General features: G+C 41.2%; 2 protein-coding genes across 9 annotated transcripts in view; both read left to right on the top strand.

Moving 5' to 3' along the window:
* Positions 1-692: 692 nt before the first annotated feature.
* On the top strand, positions 693-5,391 carry nudcd3 (NudC domain containing 3). The gene is made up of 6 exons (XM_047569857.1): positions 693-1,056; positions 2,622-2,920; positions 2,995-3,130; positions 3,545-3,688; positions 3,766-3,954; positions 4,916-5,391. Exons 1-6 carry the CDS (start codon positions 859-861, stop codon positions 5,024-5,026), a joined length of 1,077 nt encoding a protein of 358 aa, XP_047425813.1. The 5' UTR covers positions 693-858; the 3' UTR covers positions 5,027-5,391.
* Positions 5,392-6,754: 1,363 nt separating this feature from the next.
* LOC124996584 (calcium/calmodulin-dependent protein kinase type II subunit beta) overlaps positions 6,755-19,880 on the top strand; it is a 31,376-nt gene continuing 18,250 nt past the window's right edge. For 4 of the 8 annotated variants that reach the window (XM_047569763.1, XM_047569760.1, XM_047569758.1 and 1 more), the window contains exons 1-7: positions 6,757-7,118; positions 11,058-11,152; positions 12,052-12,111; positions 12,369-12,423; positions 12,895-12,960; positions 15,812-15,884; positions 17,920-18,022. In XM_047569763.1, coding sequence (XP_047425719.1) covers positions 7,057-7,118; positions 11,058-11,152; positions 12,052-12,111; positions 12,369-12,423; positions 12,895-12,960; positions 15,812-15,884; positions 17,920-18,022 — 514 coding nt within the window. In that variant the 5' untranslated portion in view covers positions 6,757-7,056. Of the gene's footprint in view, positions 7,119-11,057; positions 11,153-12,051; positions 12,112-12,368; positions 12,424-12,894; positions 12,961-15,316; positions 15,390-15,811; positions 15,885-17,919; positions 18,023-19,880 lie in introns of all 8 variants that reach the window. The other 4 variants (XM_047569762.1, XM_047569759.1, XM_047569757.1 and 1 more) reach the window with 2 other exon arrangements.

The raw sequence follows: 19,880 nt of genomic DNA, 5'->3' as shown, positions 1-19,880 counted from the left end.
AAAATAAAATGACCAAGAGGAAGAATTACGTTTTATTTTTATTTTTATTTTTTAACACCTGGAACTTATCACACGCAACTTTGTTACTAATTTAAAAGAACTAAAGTTAAATAAAATATGTGTAAATATTTAAATAGAAAAAAATCCCGCGGGAATGTTTATTTAAACTTTAAATGTACGTTTAAATGTTAAACCTTCTTAAAAGTGGGAATTATTTATTTATTTCAATTATTTACTTGTTTTTAGCTTGATCAACTCATTATTATTATTATTATTATTCTGTCTATCTATCTCAATATATATAATTACTATTTTCTCTTTATATGATAAGACAGGTTTTAATTGGCACATGCACAGTTAAAACATAGTACAATGCACAGTGAAATTGTTGTACCCGCACCCAGTAATAAAAAAAAAAGTACTACAGTGGAAACAGTAATAATTGCACACAAAGTAAAAAAAATAAAAAAAAAATGTAGGTATCAACGTATAACAAGAATAAAATAAAATATAAATTGTAAACGTAATTTACAATATTTTAAAGCAACTGTGTGAATAAGATGCATGTTAAATTACAACATTTTATTCTATAATCCCTTTTTTTTGCTACTATTAGTGTTTTTGAATTATATTTTCACATCTTGGTGACAGTCGAAGCTCGTGCTCTTATTCTGAAATAAACGCACCGGAAATGTCTCAGTGGACCAGGAAGGAGGAAAACAGTCGCGGCGGAACGTCCCTCTTGTTTTTGTGGTGATATTTCTGGACAAAGTCTGGTAGTTTCTGTGCCGTAGGTGTCCTCTGGGCTACTTTTAAAAGAAGTTCGCTGGATTAAGGGGCGGACGTTCAAAAGCTGCTATGGCGTCGCCACTGGAGATGACGGAGATTTACGACAACGCGCTGCTCGGGATCCTGCAGCACGTTGGAAACATCCAGGAGTTTCTCCAGGTCTATTTTGGGTTCCTGTACCGCAAGACGGACTTCTACCGGCTCCTGTCGGGCCCCACCGACAAGATGGGCTTCCCCCCGGGGGTGGCGGAGAAGATGGTGCTGAAGGTTCGTGGGTGTCATGGCAACAGGCTCCTCAGATTATAACTGTGATAATTAGCTGTGAAACCTTTGCATGTGTTGTTGCTTTCTAGATGTAAACAGTATAAAAGTTAACTGATAAAGATTTATTCATGATAATACAAGAGTTAAATGTTAGCTAATGTTTTTTGTTAAGATAAGTCTTTATTTTAACCAACATTCACATTGTTTGCAGGAGAGATGGACGAGCCTATATATGGAAATAAAACATGAAAGATATATATTTTAAACAAGGCAGAGTCCAAATTAGATGTAAAATAGTTAGAAAGTAATGGCAACATAAGTATTGTGGTTAATATAGAGTTTAATAATAACACCTAAACGTTCCCCACAGGGAAATTATTTAGTCCAAAGAGTCACGAGATAAAACTATAAGACTATAAAAAACCTTTAGTTAAAAGGATCATAAGGTTTAATAAAAAGTAAATGTTACCAGTGTTTTTTCTTTGTTTTTTTAACTAAAAGCTTCCTGCTACATGCTGTGATTTTAATATCTAGGCGCAGACTTTAATCATTCACTGCTTGGTCACAGTAGCTCAGTTACACATAAAAATAAATATAGATATAATATAATATATACATAGGAATGATAATAAGGATTAATAATGTGCATTAACATGAATAACTTGGAGTCGTCTGTTGCAGAAACGTGAGAAGTTGTTTTTATATGAATAACGTCCTGTAGCTGGATCAGTCTGTGGGAGAAGTGGGACAGATTGTCCATAATGGAGAGCAGTTTGTCCAGTGTCCTCCTGTCCCTCACTGAGACAAACGTCTCCAACTCCCCAACGATCACATCTCCAGCCTTTCAGATCAATAGGTTGATCCTACTGTTGTGTTTTTAGCTGCTACTACTCCTCCAACAAACCACAGACTGGTGGAAAAACGTCTTTCTCGTCCACAGCATCGCTGCTGTCCCTCCAGTCCAGTCTCTTGTTCACAAGGACTCCAGCTCCTTGGTCTTGTCCACATTCATGAGGAGGTAGTTTACCTGGAACCAGGTCTCCTACCAGTGTCCTATGCTCCACCTCATGGAGCATAGGACACTGGAGACAAGTGTCTAAACCATAGAGCTAACTGGCTAATGCTAATGTAAAAGCTGCATGAAATGAATGTTCAGTATAGTAGCCAAAGGATAAATGGTCATGATATATATGGTTGATAAAAGTTAAACATTATCTGTCGGTTTAACATCTAGATGACTGATAATAATGGTTTAAATACAGAAAAGCCTCAGGTTCATGGATGCACAGAATCAATACAACGAGTAGATATTTTGTTCTTTATGTGCAAAGACAATTAAAGTTCTTCTTCTACTACTATATTATATCTATTAGCTAAATTTAGCTAAAAGTAGCAGCGAGCTTAAAGTAAATGATCATAAGGTTTGATGAAAGATTGAACCATGAGGTAAATATCTTCTTAAATCCACACAAACCCAGCGTTTAGTTGTCATGCTAAGCTAACATCACTGTCATGCTAAGCTAACGCCACTGTAGCTAATCCGTGTCCATCTTCTGCTCTGTCTGCAGTCGTTTAAGTTGTTTGAGAAGCTGGCGGAGCACGACCGACAGAGGGCGCTGAGCGAGCTGCAGAAGAGAGAGGAGAGCAGAGCGGCTCCTCCGGCCGTTCAGGAGCTGGAGATCTCCTCCGATCCTCAGCAGGAGCAGGAGGAGGAGGAGCAGAGCACGGGGCCCGTGGAGAACGCTGCCTCAGACGGCGGCCATGTTTCAGCTTCAGCTTCGGCTTCAGCTTCGGCTTCGGCCTCGGAGGCGACGGGCGGCGTTCAGCCCGACAGCAGCGACGCTGGAGACCAGGCAGCAGCAGGACAGTGAGTAACATCCACCGACGCTTCCCGTCCTCTGCTCCACCTGGAAAATCACGGGTGAATTTTGTGTGTTTCAGAAAAGGCCAGGACAAGTTTCAGTCCGACCCCGACAGCTACAACGGAGCAGTGAGGGAAAACTACAGCTGGTCTCAGGACTACACAGACGTGGAGGTCCGGGTCTCCGTCCCCAAGACCGTGGTTAAAGGCCGACAGGTGAGGACAGGGGACGTCCCAGGTCTGTGTCCGGACCCAAACCAGAACCACATCCCTGTAGCATCAAAACATCTTATTCTGTTTTAACGTCAAAGCTGCAAAAAACTACAGTAAACTGAAGTGAGTCAGTAACTGGTGGATGTTTGGTTGTGGGAGGTAATAGGACGTCATCACAATAAAACCACTGAACAGAATCCTCAGGTTTAAAAGACACTGAACGTTTAAAAGAAAAGCAAAGTTTCCTGGAGACTAATCTTCCAGAGGGGAGAAAGAGAAAGAGAAAGATTCACTGGACTTTAGAAAAGACGTCATGAATCTACAGGGACTCCAGGACATTTGAGACCAGACCAGGACGTCCATCCGTCCGTCCGTCCGTCCTCTCGCTGACCTGTGCTGTGCTCGTCCTGTCCTCAGGTTAGCGTTAGCCTCCAGACCGGCGGCGTGAGAGTCAGCGTGAGGGACGGAGCCGAAGACAAAACGCTGATGGAGGGAGAATTCACGCACAAGATCAACACGGAAAACTCCCTGTGGAGCCTGGAGCCTGGATCCTGCGTCGTCGTGAGTGTTAAGGAAATCTGTAATTCCTTTTTGTAGTTGGTCGTATTTTTACGTTCTGACGTGTCTTTGTCCTCCAGCTGTCGCTCAACAAGACGTCTGAGGTTTGGTGGAACGCCGTCCTGAAAGGAGAGAAGGAGATCGACATCAACCAGATTAACCGCGAGCGCTCGATGGCGACGGTGGACGACGACGAACACGCCGTCCTGGACAGACTGACCTTCGACTACAACCAGAAACTGCAGGGAAAACCTCAGAGTCACGAGATGGTGAGTTCCTCCGGTCACACGGCGTTTATTAATGAATCAGCTGCAGCGCCACCATGTGGTCAGTAGAATAATGTATCAGCTGCTGCCTCTGATGGATCTCTACCTACCACTGGACCAGAACCAGGGACACATGGAAGGAAGGAAGGAAGGAAGGACACAGGGAAGGAAGGAAATAATACGAGCTGAAAGAAGGATGGATAGAGACGAAGAAAGAAAGCTAAGACAAGGAAGGAAGGAAGGAAGGAAGGAAGTTGAGTGAAGGAAGAAAAGAGAAGGAAAGGAAGGAAATGAAAGGAGAGGATGAAGGAAGGAAGGAAGGAAGGAAGAAAGGAAGGACACAGGGAAAGACAGGGAAGGACACAGGGAAGGAAGGAAATAAGGAAGCTAAAAGAAGGATGGATAGAGACAAAGAAAGAAAGCTAAGGGAAGGAAGGAAGGCAGGAAGGAAAAAAAAGAAGGAAGGAAGGAAGGGAAGATGAAGGAAAGAAGGAAGGAAGGAAGGAAGGGAAGATGGAGGAAGGAAGGAATGAAGGAAGTAAGGAAGGAAAGAAAAGAAGGAAGGAAGGAAGGATGGATGAAGGGAGGATGAAGGAAGGAAAGGAGGAAGGAAGGATGGATGAAGGAATGAAGGAAGGAAGGAAGGACTGAAGGACTGAATGAAGGAAGGAAAGGATGAAGGAAGGAAAGGATGAAGGAAGGAAGGAAGGAATGAATGAAGGAAGGAAGGAAGGATGAAGTATGGATGAAGGAATGAAGGAAAGGAAAGGAAAGGATGAATGAAGGAAGGACTGAAGGAAGGAAGGAAAGGAAAGAATGAAGGAAGGAAGGACTGAAGGAATGAATGAAGGAATGAAGCCTGTATCCCTGAGTCGGTCTTGGATCCGTCCCCCTGGTGGAGCTGAGTTCTGGGTCCTGGTCTCCAGAAACCGTCTCTGAGCTGTTTGTGTCGTTGTCTCCACAGAAAGTCCACGAGATGCTGAAGAAGGGCTGGGACGCGGAGGGGTCTCCTTTCAGGGGACAACAGTTCGACCCGTCCATGTTTGACATCCCTCCCAGCGCCGTCCAGTTCTGAGGACAAACGCAGTCAAACCGAGTCAAACTGTGGAACTGGACAGAATATTTTATTTAATGCGTCTGCTGTGTCTGTGTCTCTGCTGGTTCTGGCCTCAGCGTCCGGGAGGACGAAGGACGAGAGACGAGGGACGAGGGACGGACGGACGTCCTCTGAGACCTTCAACCAAAAACTCTTTTTGAACGTGGAGGTTTTTTATTTTCCAGAAAAGCTCCAGTTCATTATTCATCTCTGCTCCTGTTGGACGACGTCACAGCCGATGATCCGACTCCTCAACAAACACAAAAAATAAAAAAAGTTTGGAATAAAAACGTGTTAAAAGCAAAAAAATACAGATAAATAAATAAATAAACTTTGACTTTGAATCTGGACTCAGTGAATTTATTCTCCAGACAATAAATAAAAGACAGAACAGAAATACGTCCTATAGATTTTATTTAAATAGAAATATTATACATTCATTATTTTTACTGGATGATAATATTTCTACATCAGTTCTGGGTTTTTCTCTTCATCATTTTTTAACACACTTGTATCATGTTTTCTTTTTATATTTACATCATGTTTAATCGTGGGTCTTACTGTTACAGAAACATGATTAAACAAATGTTAAAGAGAAAGATTATAGGATTTTAAGACGTATTATTTAACGTGTTATTTATTATGTTACTATGATGTTTAATAGTGACTTTAAAAAGCTTTTATTCAAACATTATTTTAATTAGAAACTATTAAGAAAAAATAATAATATGACATTAATTTTTGCATAAGTCATTTCTTAACACTGCATTTTATAATCTATATTAATAAGTAGTAAATAATTATTTGTTAGGTATCAGAGTAATTAATAATTAAAGACTTTATGAAGGTTAATAAAAATCTGATGCATCTGATGAGTGGAACTTTTAAAAAATGTGTTTAAAGGTTTTTTATAGTTTAGTGACAGATGAAGCTGATATTAATTAATTGATCTTCTTATAATTTGGTGAAAAACGTCGAGATGAAGGAGTAAAAATCACTTCCTGTTGCTAAGTTAGCATAGCTTAGCATTCCTCACACAGTTAACCCTCCCTAAGATTGAAACCACTCTGAAACTGCAGCTAAGCTAAGTTAGCGTAGCTTTGATCAGTATTAAGCGATTAAATTAAAAAATATGTAGAAATTTCAGACTTGTGTTGCTCATCTTTTCTTAATGTTTTAAATAGTTTGTTAGTTCCTTATTGATCAGAATTAAAACAGTGATTTTAGTTTTTGTATAAAATCTGTAGGTTTTGTTGGTCAAACATATAAACCATCAGTGCACATTAGAAAATACATAACAAACAAATAAATACAATTATATGTATATATATATATATATATATATATATATATATATATAGTAAAAATAGTACATACTGTGTGTAACATATCATAAACTGCTTTAGAATATGTAAAGTAGAATAAATAGAGTGACTCAAATAGAGTAAAGTGTATTTATTGGTTAAAACTTACACAGATGTTTTAGATCGATGACTGAGGGTTTCCCCTAAAAATAGCCTCACACAGCGTCAGCGCCTTATAATAATAATAATAATGATAATAATAATAATAATAATAATAATAATCACTTCCTGCTCTGCTTCATTTCTGCTTTAAAGTCTTTTTCATGTATATTTCTTATATTTTCACATCCAGGGACCACGTCATGTGCTCATCTCTCTGAGGTATTTAAAGAGTCCCTCCTCCTCCTCCTCTCCCTCCTCCTCCTCCTCCTCCTCCTCCTCTCCGGGCTCAGACCCAGACCCGTCCGATCCGGGGACCGTGTGCGTCTCCGCCGGCTCCGAGCTGAACCACTGAGCCGCCCGGAGGGTCTGAGGTGGGCGGAGCCTGAGCCCGAGGTTTCCCCCCTCGTCTTCCTCCTCCTCCTCCTCCTGCTGCTGCTGCTCCTCCTCCTCCTCCTCCTCCTCCTCCTGCTGCTCCTGCTCCTGCTCCTCCTGTCCGCAGCCACAGACGCACCGAGCACTCCGGACTCCGAGGAGCGAGGCATCATGGCAGCGACCACTTGCACGCGTTTCACGGATGAATACCAGCTGTACGAGGAGCTCGGCAAGTAAGCGGCCGTTCCATTTGTTATCCGGAGTCTCCCGCCTTGCATGCAGCCTGGAACCCCCTCCCACCCCCCTCTCCTCCTCCTCCTCCTCCTCCTCCTCCTCCTCCTCCTCCTCCGTCCTGCAGCCTGTGGCAGCGTGAGGGATGCGGTGATGGATGCAGCTCCATCACCTTCAAAACAAACCTGCTCTGGAGCTTAAAACTAAAAAAAAAAAAGATGAACCCAAACCTTCTTCTCTGAACACTTCTCCAAACGATGTGACAGGAATCACATCAGCTGCAGGAGGACGGGGTTGCATGAGCCCAAAAAGCACTTCTGGGAACCCCCTCCTCCTCCTCCTCCTCCTCCTCCTCCTCCTCCTCCTCCTCCTTTTGGCCAAAGGCTAATTAGGGACAAACAGGCCTAATATCAGAGGGGAAAAGCTGATGTGCTGGAATTAAGCTCCCTCATCATCAGCTTAGCGGAGAAGTCAGAGAATAACGCTGCTGCTGCTGCTGCTGCTGCTGCTGCTGTGACTCTAATGAGGTGTTGCCCTGTGATTAAAGAATAAAACGCGGCAGCTGATACTGAGCAGACTAACGGAGAGCGGATGAAGAGCTGCCACAGTGGGAGATGATGCAGAATGGACTCAGTGTCTTCTGTGTCAGGTTGTGCGTGGGTAGAGAGGATCTCTCTCTGCAATGTTTGCCTCACAGGAACATTTATTCCACAGCCAGGAGGAGGAGGAGGAGGAGGAGGAGGAGGAGGAGGAGGAGGGAATGTTGGTTTTTGGAGTTTTTTTGGGGGGAGGACGTCCAGAGCTGCTGTGATAAGTTGTGTAGAGGGTGAAAACCTTGTTGCCTTATTGCTGCGGTTCTGCTTGTGTTCCACTTTGTGCTGTTCTCCAGGGTTCTGTGCTGCAGACGTGAAGGCAGAGCGACATTTAGTGTCTTATTCAAGCCCTAAATAACTAATTTAAATAACTAAAACACGGTTGTAAAACTTTATAGAAAAGCAATGACAGATTTATTTGTTTAAACATGTTTCAAAAAATTTCCTGACATATGACTTTATATAACTGAATATAAATAAATTAAAAATAATAAATAAATTGTACATAAAAACATCAATTAAAAATAAAATAAATTAAAAAATAAAATAAATTAAAAATAAAAATAAAATAAATTAAAAGTAAATAAGTAAATTAAAAACAAATAATTAAATTATAAATTAAATTATAGTAATTAGTAGTAAAATAATAGTAAGTAATTGAAAGTTAACTAAATTCTAAATAACTAAATAAGTTAAAAATAAATAAATTCTAAATAAAATAACTTCAAAATAAATTACTAAAAATGGAGAAAAGGAGAGGGAGGATTAAAACAGGATTAAAAATAAACAAATTAAATAAATAATTAAATGAGTAAATAAATAAATGCAAATAAAAATAGGTAATAAAACCCACACACATACACACATAAACATAACGTCATACACATATACACACACACACACATACAAGTATAAATTTAAAGCAAACTAGAAGCCACAGATTTAAACATGAAGAGGAAAATGATCTAGAATCAGAAACTATTCACCATTTATTTAATTAACCTTCTGTTTTATTACCATAGTCAGGAGTGAGCTGCCATATTTGCTTCTCAGCAGCACTTTTTCCTAATAAGAAAAGATGGAGGGACTTGATTAGTGTGTTACAGCCTGAGCTGAACTAATCCAGGTTTTTGGAGCCACATCCCGCCCCCCCTCCTGACTCCCACCTGCCCTGAAGAGAACCTGTCAGCGAGCGTCGGGTTTATTACTCACCTCGTCTCCTCGTCGTTTGTTTGCGTGTTGAAGAGCTCATGCAATGCAGGGACTGTGGGGGGGGGGGGGGGGGGGGGGGGCTCTGTGGGGAGTGTGAGTAGTTCGTTGTGTAACGCTACTGAGGTGAGATAAAATTAGCTCCTAGAAATGACAGAGGTGGTTATTTCTGTTCCGTCTCCGCTGGGTTGTGATGAACAAACGTGGCTCTAAAACCTCCCGAACACAAACAGGATCCCTGAAACTCTCACCTCCTCCTTTTAAACTTCGCCAGTTTATTGATTTAATTATTAAACAATAAACAAATCAGGTGTTAAAGTGCTAAAGGCTGCAGTTCCACTAGTGGCCACTTGAGGCTAAACCTAAAACAAGTTCGTCCGTGTTAAAATGTGTTTACAAACCTCCTTGAGGACAATAATATAAACCGTCCAACACTTTTACTCTCATAGTCGGACTTCTACAAAACTGTCACACCTGCTAGCTTTAGCCGCACTGTGCGTTTAGAGCTAACTAGCTAATGTCAAACTGAGTAAGAACTTTTAGCAGTTCGTGGTTTTTGTTGATCTATGCATGTGTGGCATGGATGTTGCTGCGAGCTAACTATGCATTATGCAAAAATGGAATTTTGTCCAATCAAACTTAATTTGTGTAAAGCTAATGGTGTTAGCAAGATAACAAGATAGCTTCCCAGGTAGTTAGGCTCATTGTCAATCATTGGTTTTACATTAAAACCTGTTAAAATTGTGCAAAAGATGGCGCTGGTAGATATATACAACATTTATTTCATTTCTTTTTCTAGTTCTTATTGATCTGATTTAACACAACTGGGTTGAGTTGCTAACGTTTGTTTTTGTGTTATTTGATAAATCATCAGGTTCATCATCGTTTTCATTCATTTCATTGATAATTAAGGTTAAAACAGTAGAGATGGTGAGAAACATGAGCGAGATATGTAGGAGTTCATTGTTGACTCTTGGTTTGACACCGATTTAGATGCTAAATTTGAATAAATGTGGATGTTAGCGTCACAAGTTGTGCCATAAAAGTGCATGAAAAGTGCAATCTTTAGAGTGTGATGCTGTTTTCTACAACTATAGACAAGTTTAACCCTTATATTGTGTTAAAATGTGTCAAGGTGTATTTTCCTTGGTTTTATGGGGACGAGGCTTCATGGCTTCATTTCTCTAAAAAAGAAACTGTGATGCTACGGGTCAAATATGACCTGCTAAGTATTATTGGATCATTGAAAATGTTTTAGTTGCTCTATGGATCAAATTTGGCTCAGTTTACGCTATTTTTTAGATAAAAAACGACTGGTGTATTCATATCTTAATGGTCTATTGGTCCAAAAATGAACTTTTTTGGTGCATTTAACCTCCTGAGACCCTGCGTCCTCATATGGGGACTTTAAGTTTTAGGTTTTATTACAGCTTATTCTGCTTCATTTAAACCCATTGTCCTCATAAGTGGACGCTTTAGTCTGCCATCTAGTGGCAGAAAAAGTTAATTATTTATGCTTATTAACATTTCTAGGTTGTTTAAAAAACATGTTCAGGTATTAAAATAAACAGTTTTATATATTGTCACACATTGGTGACTTTATTATAATATAAATTATATAATAACCCCAGTGTCCACGTATGAGGACATTGTTGTTGTTTTTTTCAAAAACTACTTCTTCCTGTTAGAAGATGATGTTTAGTTTTTATACGTCTTAGGTCCAACTGAGAAATTTAAAATAGATAAATAAATAAATGCAAAGCAAATCAAAGCTCAGGTCTCAGGAGGTTTTTACAGTGTTTACATAGATATAAATGCAAAACAAGTTATGAGATGAGAAACATAACTGGATGATAAACATTGGGCTGGATTAAGTCGCTCATCTTTCTGACACATTAAGGGTTGAAGCTGGTTTGTGGTTGACAGATGAGGAGAAAACGACCTTGTATTTGAGTGGATCTGATCAGACGCCTCCTGATTGACTCTGATTGACTGAGAGGACTGAAAACTTTTCCCCTGATCAGACATTCAGATCAGGTCCGTGTGAAGGCTGAGCTCAGTCTCCGTCTTCCTGCTGACGAAGCTCATTTACCTCCTGACCCGGACTCGTCCTTTTTTGTTTTTCTGCTTGTTTCCCAGGGGAGCCTTTTCAGTGGTGCGCCGCTGTGTCAAACTCTGCACGGGCCAAGAGTACGCCGCCAAAATCATCAACACCAAAAAGCTCTCGGCCAGAGGTGAGCGGAGCGACGATCCAGACACTCGGCGTCAATCTCAGAACCAGAAACACTTTCATTCTGTCCAAATTGTGATGAAGCAGCAGCTTCTTCTCCAGATCAAATAATGTGCAGACGCTTCAGAAAGAAGCTAAGAATAGTGACATCGGTGTGAAACGAGACGAGGGAGGAACGACTTTATTAATAAAGGACACGAGATGAGATGAGCTGTCGTTCAGATAAAACTGATGCTTCACTTAAACCAGTTTATTCTCCTTTTCATTTTCCTCCTTTTCCACCTTCTCTTGTTTCCTCTCTTCCTCCTCTCGCTTCCTCTATTTTTGTTTCCTTTCCTACTTCTCTCCATCTTCTCTGTTTCCTCTCCTCCCTTATTAATTCCTCCCTTCTTATTGTTTCCATTCTTCCTCTTTCAGCCATTGTTTCCTCTCCTCTTCCCACTCTCCTCTCGCTTCCTCTCTTCTTGTTTCCACTCGTCCTTTATTATTTCTGTCCTCGTTTCATTTCCTCCCTTGTATCCTCTCCTTCTGTTTTCTCTCTCCATGTCTTCCCTTGTTTCCTCTCCTCTCTTTCTTATTTCCACCTCTCTTCCTTTGTTTCCTCTCTTCTTGTTTCCTATCACTTTATTCTCTCTCTTCTCTCGAGGAATGAAGGTGAAAGGAGGTTTTCTCCTCCTCCTCCATCTTTCTTCTTGTTTCTCTTCTTTCTTCCATTGTTTCTTTCTTTCCGTTGGTCTTGTTTTCCTTCCTTTCTCATTTCCTCTCTGTTAAATGGATTTAAAGGAACATCTGGGGCAGCGGTCACTTCGTCCTCGTCCTCGTCCTCGTCCTCGTCCTCGTCCTCGTCTCAAACTGTCTGAGCTGAACCCGTCGAACTCTATTTATTCTTGTTGTTTCTCGTAGATCATCAGAAGCTGGAGAGAGAAGCCAGAATCTGCCGACTGCTCAAACATCCCAACATCGGTGAGACGTTAAAACATAAATATATGTGTTTACATTCCAACGTGACCGGTGATCAGGGATGAACCGTTACCGTGGAGACCGGATCAGATGACTTAGATCAGAGTTCAAACACCAAACATCAATTAACTGCAGAACTTTAGTGATGATGAGGAGGAGGTTAAATTAATCTCCATCGTCATTCATTCATTCATTCAGTCAATAACAAGAAAAACGAAGAAGAAGAAATTAGTTTTATAATTGTTTCTGTTTTCTTCCAGTTCGTCTCCATGACAGCATCTCTGAGGAAGGATTCCACTACCTCCTCTTTGACCTGTGAGTGTCCTCCATCCTCACCCCCCCATCCACTCCCCCCCACTGCATCTGTCTCCTCAACCCTTCCTCTCCTCCTTCCTTTACATCTGCTCATTCCTTCTTCTTCTTCTTCTTCTTCGTCCCCCTCCTCCTTCATTCCATTACATAACACCTCCTCCCCTCCCCTACTCTCTTCCCCCCCGCCCTCCCCTCCCCATCCTCTCGGCTCCCACTTTAGTGCACACATGGCTTTACACTCCCCCGCACCGGAGCCAGTCTCCATGGCAACCCAGTCAAAGTGAATCCTGCAGCCGGGGTTTCCCCCTAATGAGGACATCCCCCTCCTGTCAGTGTGTGTTTGTGTGAATACCTCTCTCTCCATCCTCCCTCTTTCTCTCTCTCTACACACACACACACACACACACACACACACACACACACATATATATGTAAATAAATAAATGAATAAATGTTAACCTCCGTCTCCCTCAGGGTGACAGGAGGGGAGCTGTTTGAGGATATCGTAGCTAGAGAGTACTACAGCGAAGCAGATGCCAGGTAAATTCCCTGGACCCTCCTTCTTCTTCTTCTTCTCCTCCTCCTTCTTCTTTTTCTTCTTCTCCTTCTTCTTCTCCTTCTTCTTCTCCTTCTCCTCCTTCTTCTTCTTCTTCTTCTTCTCCTTCTTCTCCTTCTTCTTCTCCTTCTTCTTCTCCTCCATGTGTGGGACCTCCAGCCCCTGCAGTCTTTCATCTCATTAGCACAGTTTTGACGAATAAACACGTTTTCTGTGAACTGAATCGTAAACGAAGGGTCGAGGAGCTTCCTGATGGAAACAGGCACTAAATTAAATAAATGAGTAAGATAAATTGCACGGCTGCAGCCGCTGCCGCTGCCGCTGCAACCCCTTCAGGAGGTAAATCAATTTGACTGTGGAGGCGGTTTGTGGAGGCGAGAGAACGAGCGAAGGGGAGACAAACATTGCATGGATGAAATGGTGCATTATTCTGTTTAAACATCCACATCTTTCCCTTTTTTTAATGAACCGTTGGTTAATCACATCACGAGAACAGTCAGATGTAGATTTGGAAGACGGGAAGAGCTACAATTAGCTTAGAGGCTGGGAAACACTACTATTAGCCAAGACGCTAGGAAGAACTACTATTAGCTTAGAGGCTAGGAAATATTACTCTTAGCTGGGAGGCTAGGAAGAACTACTATTAGCTTAGAGGCTAGGAAGAGCTACTATTAGCCAAGACGCTAGGAAGAACTACTATTAGCTAAGAGCCTAGGAAATATTACTCTTAGCTGGGAGGCTAGGAAGAGCTACTATTAGCTTAGAGGCTAGGAAGAGCTACTATTAGCCAAGACGCTAGGAAGAGCTACTATTAACTGGGAGGCTAGGAAATATTACTCTTAGCTGGGAGGCTAGGAAGAGCTACTATTAGCTGGGAGGCTAGGAAGAGCTACTATTAGCTGGGAGGCTAGGAAATATTACTCTTAGCTGGGAGGCTAGGAAGAGCTACTCTTAGCTGGGAGGCTAGGAAGAGCTACTATTAGCTGGGAGGCTAGGAAGAGCTACTATTAGCTTAGAGGCTAGGAAGAGCTACTGTTAGCTTAGAGGCTAGGAAGAACTAATATTAGCTGGGAGGCTAAGAAGAGCTTCTATTAGCTTAGAGGCTAGGAAGAGCTACTATTAGCTGAGAGCCTATGAAGAGCTATTTTAAGTTGAGAGAGTAGGAACCTAGGAAGACACACGTTTGTCTACAAGTTGTTGAAGTCGGCTTCCAAACGCCTGCAGAGAGACGTTAAAATAACTTGACTTTAATCAATGAAGTCTCATTCAAAAAAGAAATAATATTGACAGACGTTATTTCTGTGTCGTCTCTGTTTTTTGTGTTGCCCCTCGTTGCCTTTCTTTCTCGTTGGCTTTGCATTAATTAGTTATTTGTGTATGTGTGTGTGTGTGTTTATGTGTGTGGGCGTGTGAAAATCATGTCCTGACTTAGGTCCAACGCTTCCCTCTCTGCGCTCCATCTGTGGAGATCGTTTAGGCTTCACCCGAATTACAGAAAAACCATACGGATCATTTCTCGTTACAGGAGAACCACAGTGAGAATGTGCTCTGTTTGTAATGTATAGATTCATAACGTTTGGTCTCCGGAGGATGATTCCTAATCAGGTCGAACATTCAGGGGAGCGTCTCTGCAGCTAATGTCCATTAGATGCTATTACCAGCAACAGAGTCAGTCCTCATAGACTTACATGTTAAACTGTACAGCAAAAAAAAAACAACATGTTTTCAGCCTGATACAAAAACTCTTCTGGTCTCTGTAGCTAATTGCTCCATTTGTGAGTTATTCTCAATAGTAGCCAAACACATGTTATAGCCTGAGCTTGTTAGCATGCTAATATTTGTCCGTTGGCGTTGTTGTTGAAACGTTCACAAATGTCTATAATTGGTTCAGTTTTCTCATGTAGTCGTCACTTTGTTGCTTCACGTCGTCATCTTCCAATAAAAAAACAATTGTGGATGTTGCGCTGTTGCCGCTAGTTTCAACAACTTCCTCCCATTGGTCCCAACTGATGCTAGTTGGCAACTGTCAATCATCATGATCTCACATCCTGCTTTAAATAACTAAAATGAAACCATCCTTGAAAAAAAATGTATTTAAAATGAACTTCCACTAACAAGGAGGAGGCGGAGCTTATGACCTATTCTACAGCCAGCCACCAGGGGGAGCTCCTCATGCTTCCCTTTGGAGGTGCTGTCATCGTGTCCACTTATTTTACAGTCTGCGGTTTGCGACTTTAAAAACATTTCAGGGAATGTGTATTTATTCCTCCCTCCACATCCTAAAACCTCCTCCTCCTTCCTTGTTTTCCTGCTCCTCACCTTGATGTTTTGTCTCCACAGTCACTGTATCCATCAGATTCTAGACAGTGTGTCTTACACCCACCAACATGACATAGTGCACAGGGACCTGAAGGTGTGTCTGTGCCTCATTGTGTTGCATTGCCCTCCTGTATAAGGGGTTGCTTGTGTTTTGTTATTTTTTTCTTTTTGCCTGTGATTGCTTGTGCCTGCTGTCTGTCTCTTTGTGTGTCTGTCTGTTTCTGCTTGTCTTAATGTTTCAGGACTCTTGATGCATATACTGTCTGAACTGGAGTTTTACTATTTCCCGATAGAGGAAGCGCCGTTGCTGCTAAATCACTCAGAAAAATGTTCGGGTTAGCCTCAGAGCCTCCAAATATGTTTTGCAAAAAGGACGATTGCGACACTGAGAAGAAGTCGTATGAGTGTGTGACTGCAGCGTTTGGGCGTTGAATGTGCGCTGCTGCCTCTGCATGGATGTTCGGTGGGGGCTGAATGTGTTCGGACTAACCTGCTCCCCCTGCTGTTTGCATGCAGTCATTGCATCCAGCAGATCCTGGAGGCCGTGCTCCACTGCCATCAGATGGGGGTGGTTCACAGAGACCTAAAGGTGAGTCCATGCAGGTGTGTGTCTGTGTGTGTTAGATTTCGGGCTAGATTTCAGGAAAATGGTCGACACAGGTAAACAGGTAAACGTGAGCACAGTTTATGTAAAAATCTTTATCAGTAGCCAAGAAAAATCCCTCTTACACTTGCCAGTTCATTTGGTACACTGGTGAAAATTAATGCATTCTTATATAATAATCCCCTAGTTCTCATAAATAACCCTTTACCGCATGGATTCTAGCCCCGCCCCTTTTTGAACGACTCCAAAAAAGCTGAAAATCACCCAGACGTGCTTTCCAATTGCTCATAAATTGATGTGATTACTCAAAACTAGAATCTACTAAATCTAAGTTAAACATTGTGATGTGTACAGATAAATAAATACAGTTCAGAATCAAAATCTCTCTCAGTCCATTAAAACTAATGCTGAATACCAGAAGGGTCGTGGAGATTAGATGTGGTGCAGGACTGTCATAACTGGTGTACCTAATGAAGTGGCAGGTGAATGTATATTTGTGTCAGTTTCGTAAAAGTATGTACTGATACTGATCCGTTGTTTCCTTGAGTGGTGGATGTAATGACTCCAGTATGGGCTCTTTCTCATGTCGACCATTAAACCTGAACAATACCCGGTCGTTGCCTCTTTTCAGACGTTCTCGTTTATTCTCCAGAGTCGTGTGTGTTTTATGTGACTTTACATGTTCTAGATTTTGACGGCTGGTAAGTGAACAATATTTAAAAAGCAGCATGTCTGTCTGTCTGTGCACATGCACGAGTCATTAAACTAAAGCCTTGTTCATGCATGTAAGATTTTATTTCAACTTCAGCTGAAAAAACTTTATCGACGTCCTGTGACCGAGTTTCCAAATCCTCCAGCAGAGGGTGACACGCTGACCGTCCTGCAGCTGGAGGATGCAGCTGTTACATCAGTGTCTGAGCAGCAAAGACAAGCAAACAGATCAGCTGTTTCTGGTCGTCCTCAAGTAAACAAGTGACAAAAAAAAAAAAAAAAAAGGCTTAAAGTCATTTTTAAGTCCCATCTGTCCATCCAAGGCTCTGAATGTGCATTTGTGAAGCTATTCTTAGTCGTCTGATCTGGATTTAACTGGTTGTATCTTGGACGTCTGCTACAGTTTCTTCTCATGCATTAATTTAAAATTTAAATATGAAACAGAAAATTAGAGGCAGATGTCCCACTTTCCAACAGCACGGATGGAAAACTGAGCTGGACTACCTGGTAGAAGCTCCTGGAGCTTGACATATAGGAAGAAAACTATAAAGAGGCTCAAATGTAACTCACACATCTCCCCAAAATCTACCTAAGAAATAACCACAAATACACACAAACCACAGAGACATAGACCCCAAAAAGTAATGACAAACAGAAAGAAAAACAACCATGAAGACTGAAAAATATGATCTAACCGAGCAGAGTCAAAGACGTGAAGCTGCTTCAGAAGCAACACATTATCACAAACAACCAGGAAATGATAAAAAAAAATCGACAAACAACCACAAAGAGAAAGAATTGTCCACAAAGAAGTCAAAAATAATCTTAACGATAAGCAAACCACAAAAATCCCCCAAAACAAGACTAAGATTTATATTTTTAGATTTAAACAGACTTTAATGATCCACAAGGGAAATTGCTTGGTCATAGTATCTTAGTTGTTACAGAAAGATAGAGTCGGGTATAAAACAAGAAAGAAAAAAGAAAGAAAAAAAGATTGATTTCCTCAAATTTGGCAATATTATAGTGTGTCTGAGTTTATTACACTAATTGAGGGAAGTTATTGATCTTGGAAGACAGACTCTCGGCCTCTTTGTGCTGCTGCAGCATTTCTCAATAAGCCGCCGTTTAACCGAGACTTGTTGATGTGTCATTCGGTTCAGCTTAATGGGATTGCTGCACTCAGACTGGGTTTGGTTATAGTTACAAATGACGTGAGATAAATACGAGAGGCTTTTTCGCTTGTTTGTGTTACTGTATTACTGACAATCAGGAAGTGACTGTGTTCGGTGTTTGTGTGAACCTGCAGCCAGAGAACCTGCTGCTGGCCAGCAAGTGTAAGAACGCAGCCGTGAAGCTGGCCGACTTCGGACTGGCGATCGAGGTTCAAGGAGAACAGCAGGCCTGGTTTGGTAAGTTCATCTGTTTATTCATTAAAGGCAGACAAACAGCATCACAACAAGACAATAGCGGCAAACAAATGAGAAGAAAACCTGGCCTGAGACGACTACGTTAAGCTTCAAAATGACTCTTCAAGAAAGCTAGTGTTGGGGTTCATCCATCCGTATATGTTTCAAGGATTTAATGAGATTATTACACAGTGAAATTATTTGTTTCTAAGAAGAAGAAGAAAAAAAACATAATTGAGTAATTTAAGGTCCGACTGCCTAGAGATATATAAAATAAATTTAGATAAATATATCAGTTTCCCTGAGAAATGACATTGAGTCAAACAATAAAACTGATTTAAACTCAAAATACACAGTAACTTAAATTTTCGTTTGTTTATATCTTTTATCAGGACCATAAATAAGACTGCAGACTTTGGGGGAACTCGTTGACACTCATTAATCATAGCTTACCAAGTCGCTAATGCCCACAGAATCTTAAGAAGCTCTGTAGTTTCTTCCAGTATTATCTTCCTCCTCCTCCTCCTCCTCCTCCTCCTCCTCTTAATCATGACTGAATCCTGCTTAGAAGGATAAAAGTGTTGGCTTTTACAGAATTCTTCATCTCATGCTGCCATTTTCTACTTTCTACTCAATATGTCCTTGACTCTCAAACAAGAAATTCCTCCCCTTCCTCTAATATTAGACTAACTGAAGGCTCAGTATCCTTCTGTTTAGAGTCCCTTATCTTTATTTAACTACAGTCCTTGTTCTGTAAATGAACATACATTGAATACGTGTTAATTTGCGAACAGAAACGGTCACTGCTGTATTTTTAGGCCCCTTGAACTGAGTGGTTTAGATTTACTTCCTTAGACTTTGCTGACCCAGAGCTGATGGTCATCAAGATCAATTATATAAAGAGACTGTGGCTAAAAGCTGTGGCTGCACATTAGGCTACATTTTCATAATGCACTTAGTGGAGTGATTGAGTCTGAAACGTAATTCCTGGTTAAAGCATTTCCATAAGAGCACCTTGTAGCAAACAGAGCACTGAGATCTGGGCTTTCTGGGATGCATATAGTCCCAGGTTGCCTTATGGGAAGAAGACAGTGTGTGTGTCTGTGTGTGTTAGAGATACCATTTCAGGAAAATGGCCGACATGGCAATGACGTAAGAAGTCAAAAACAATCCGGTATGTGGACAACAAATTAGTAATTTCTCATAGTTTATGGAAAAAATATTTGATGATCAACTGATCAACTAAAAATCCCACATACACTCATTTGCCAGTTCATTAGGTACACTAATGCATTCTAATACAATAACAGTCCTCTTTAACCCTAGTTCTCAGAGGTAACCCTTTAAAGTTTACTGCAGATATTCTAGGCCCGCCCCTTTTTGGAAGACTCCAAAAAAAGCAGAAAATCCCCCGGACATATTTTCTTTTTCCAGTGGCTCATTAATTTGTGCAAAGCTAAGATTTACTAAAGTGAAGTTAAACATTATGACTTGTCCTGGTTAAATGTGAACTGTGAGACCAGTCTGTGAATGGTCTGTAATGCTTTCTTGGAGGTGGTGTGCAGATTGTTCTGCATCTGGATGTTCCTACCTCCTCCCGATCTCAATACGATCCAGAAACTAGTCTGATCCATGGAGGCTACACCTCTCAACATAAAACAGAACTTAAAGGATCTGCTGATAATGTCCTGGTGCCAGATACCACGGCACCGTCTACAGAGGTCTCATAATAAGAGTCTCTGTGCATTTGCAGTAAAATACTTTTGGTGGGACGTCTTTTCCCTACATGGAGAGGACCAACCAACGCTACCTATTCTCAGACCTTCCCTGCATCAAAAACTTTGTGCTTGTCTCTGTGTGC

This window comes from Mugil cephalus, chromosome 19 (genome assembly GCF_022458985.1).
Source record: "Mugil cephalus isolate CIBA_MC_2020 chromosome 19, CIBA_Mcephalus_1.1, whole genome shotgun sequence".
Classification (NCBI taxonomy): domain Eukaryota; kingdom Metazoa; phylum Chordata; class Actinopteri; order Mugiliformes; family Mugilidae; genus Mugil; species Mugil cephalus.
The sequence above is the reverse complement of the archived record's forward strand: the minus strand, read 5'-3'. Positions and strand labels throughout refer to the sequence as shown.

Excerpts from the sequence above, each read along its gene's own strand:
- nudcd3 (XM_047569857.1), top strand. The coding sequence starts at position 859 with ATGGCGTCGCCACTGGAGATGACGGAGATTTACGACAACGCGCTGCTC. Across the intron at positions 1,057-2,621 it reads CGGAGAAGATGGTGCTGAAG|TCGTTTAAGTTGTTTGAGAA; the intron begins GTTCGTGGGTGT and ends CTCTGTCTGCAG. Across the intron at positions 3,131-3,544 it reads CCGTGGTTAAAGGCCGACAG|GTTAGCGTTAGCCTCCAGAC; the intron begins GTGAGGACAGGG and ends TCCTGTCCTCAG.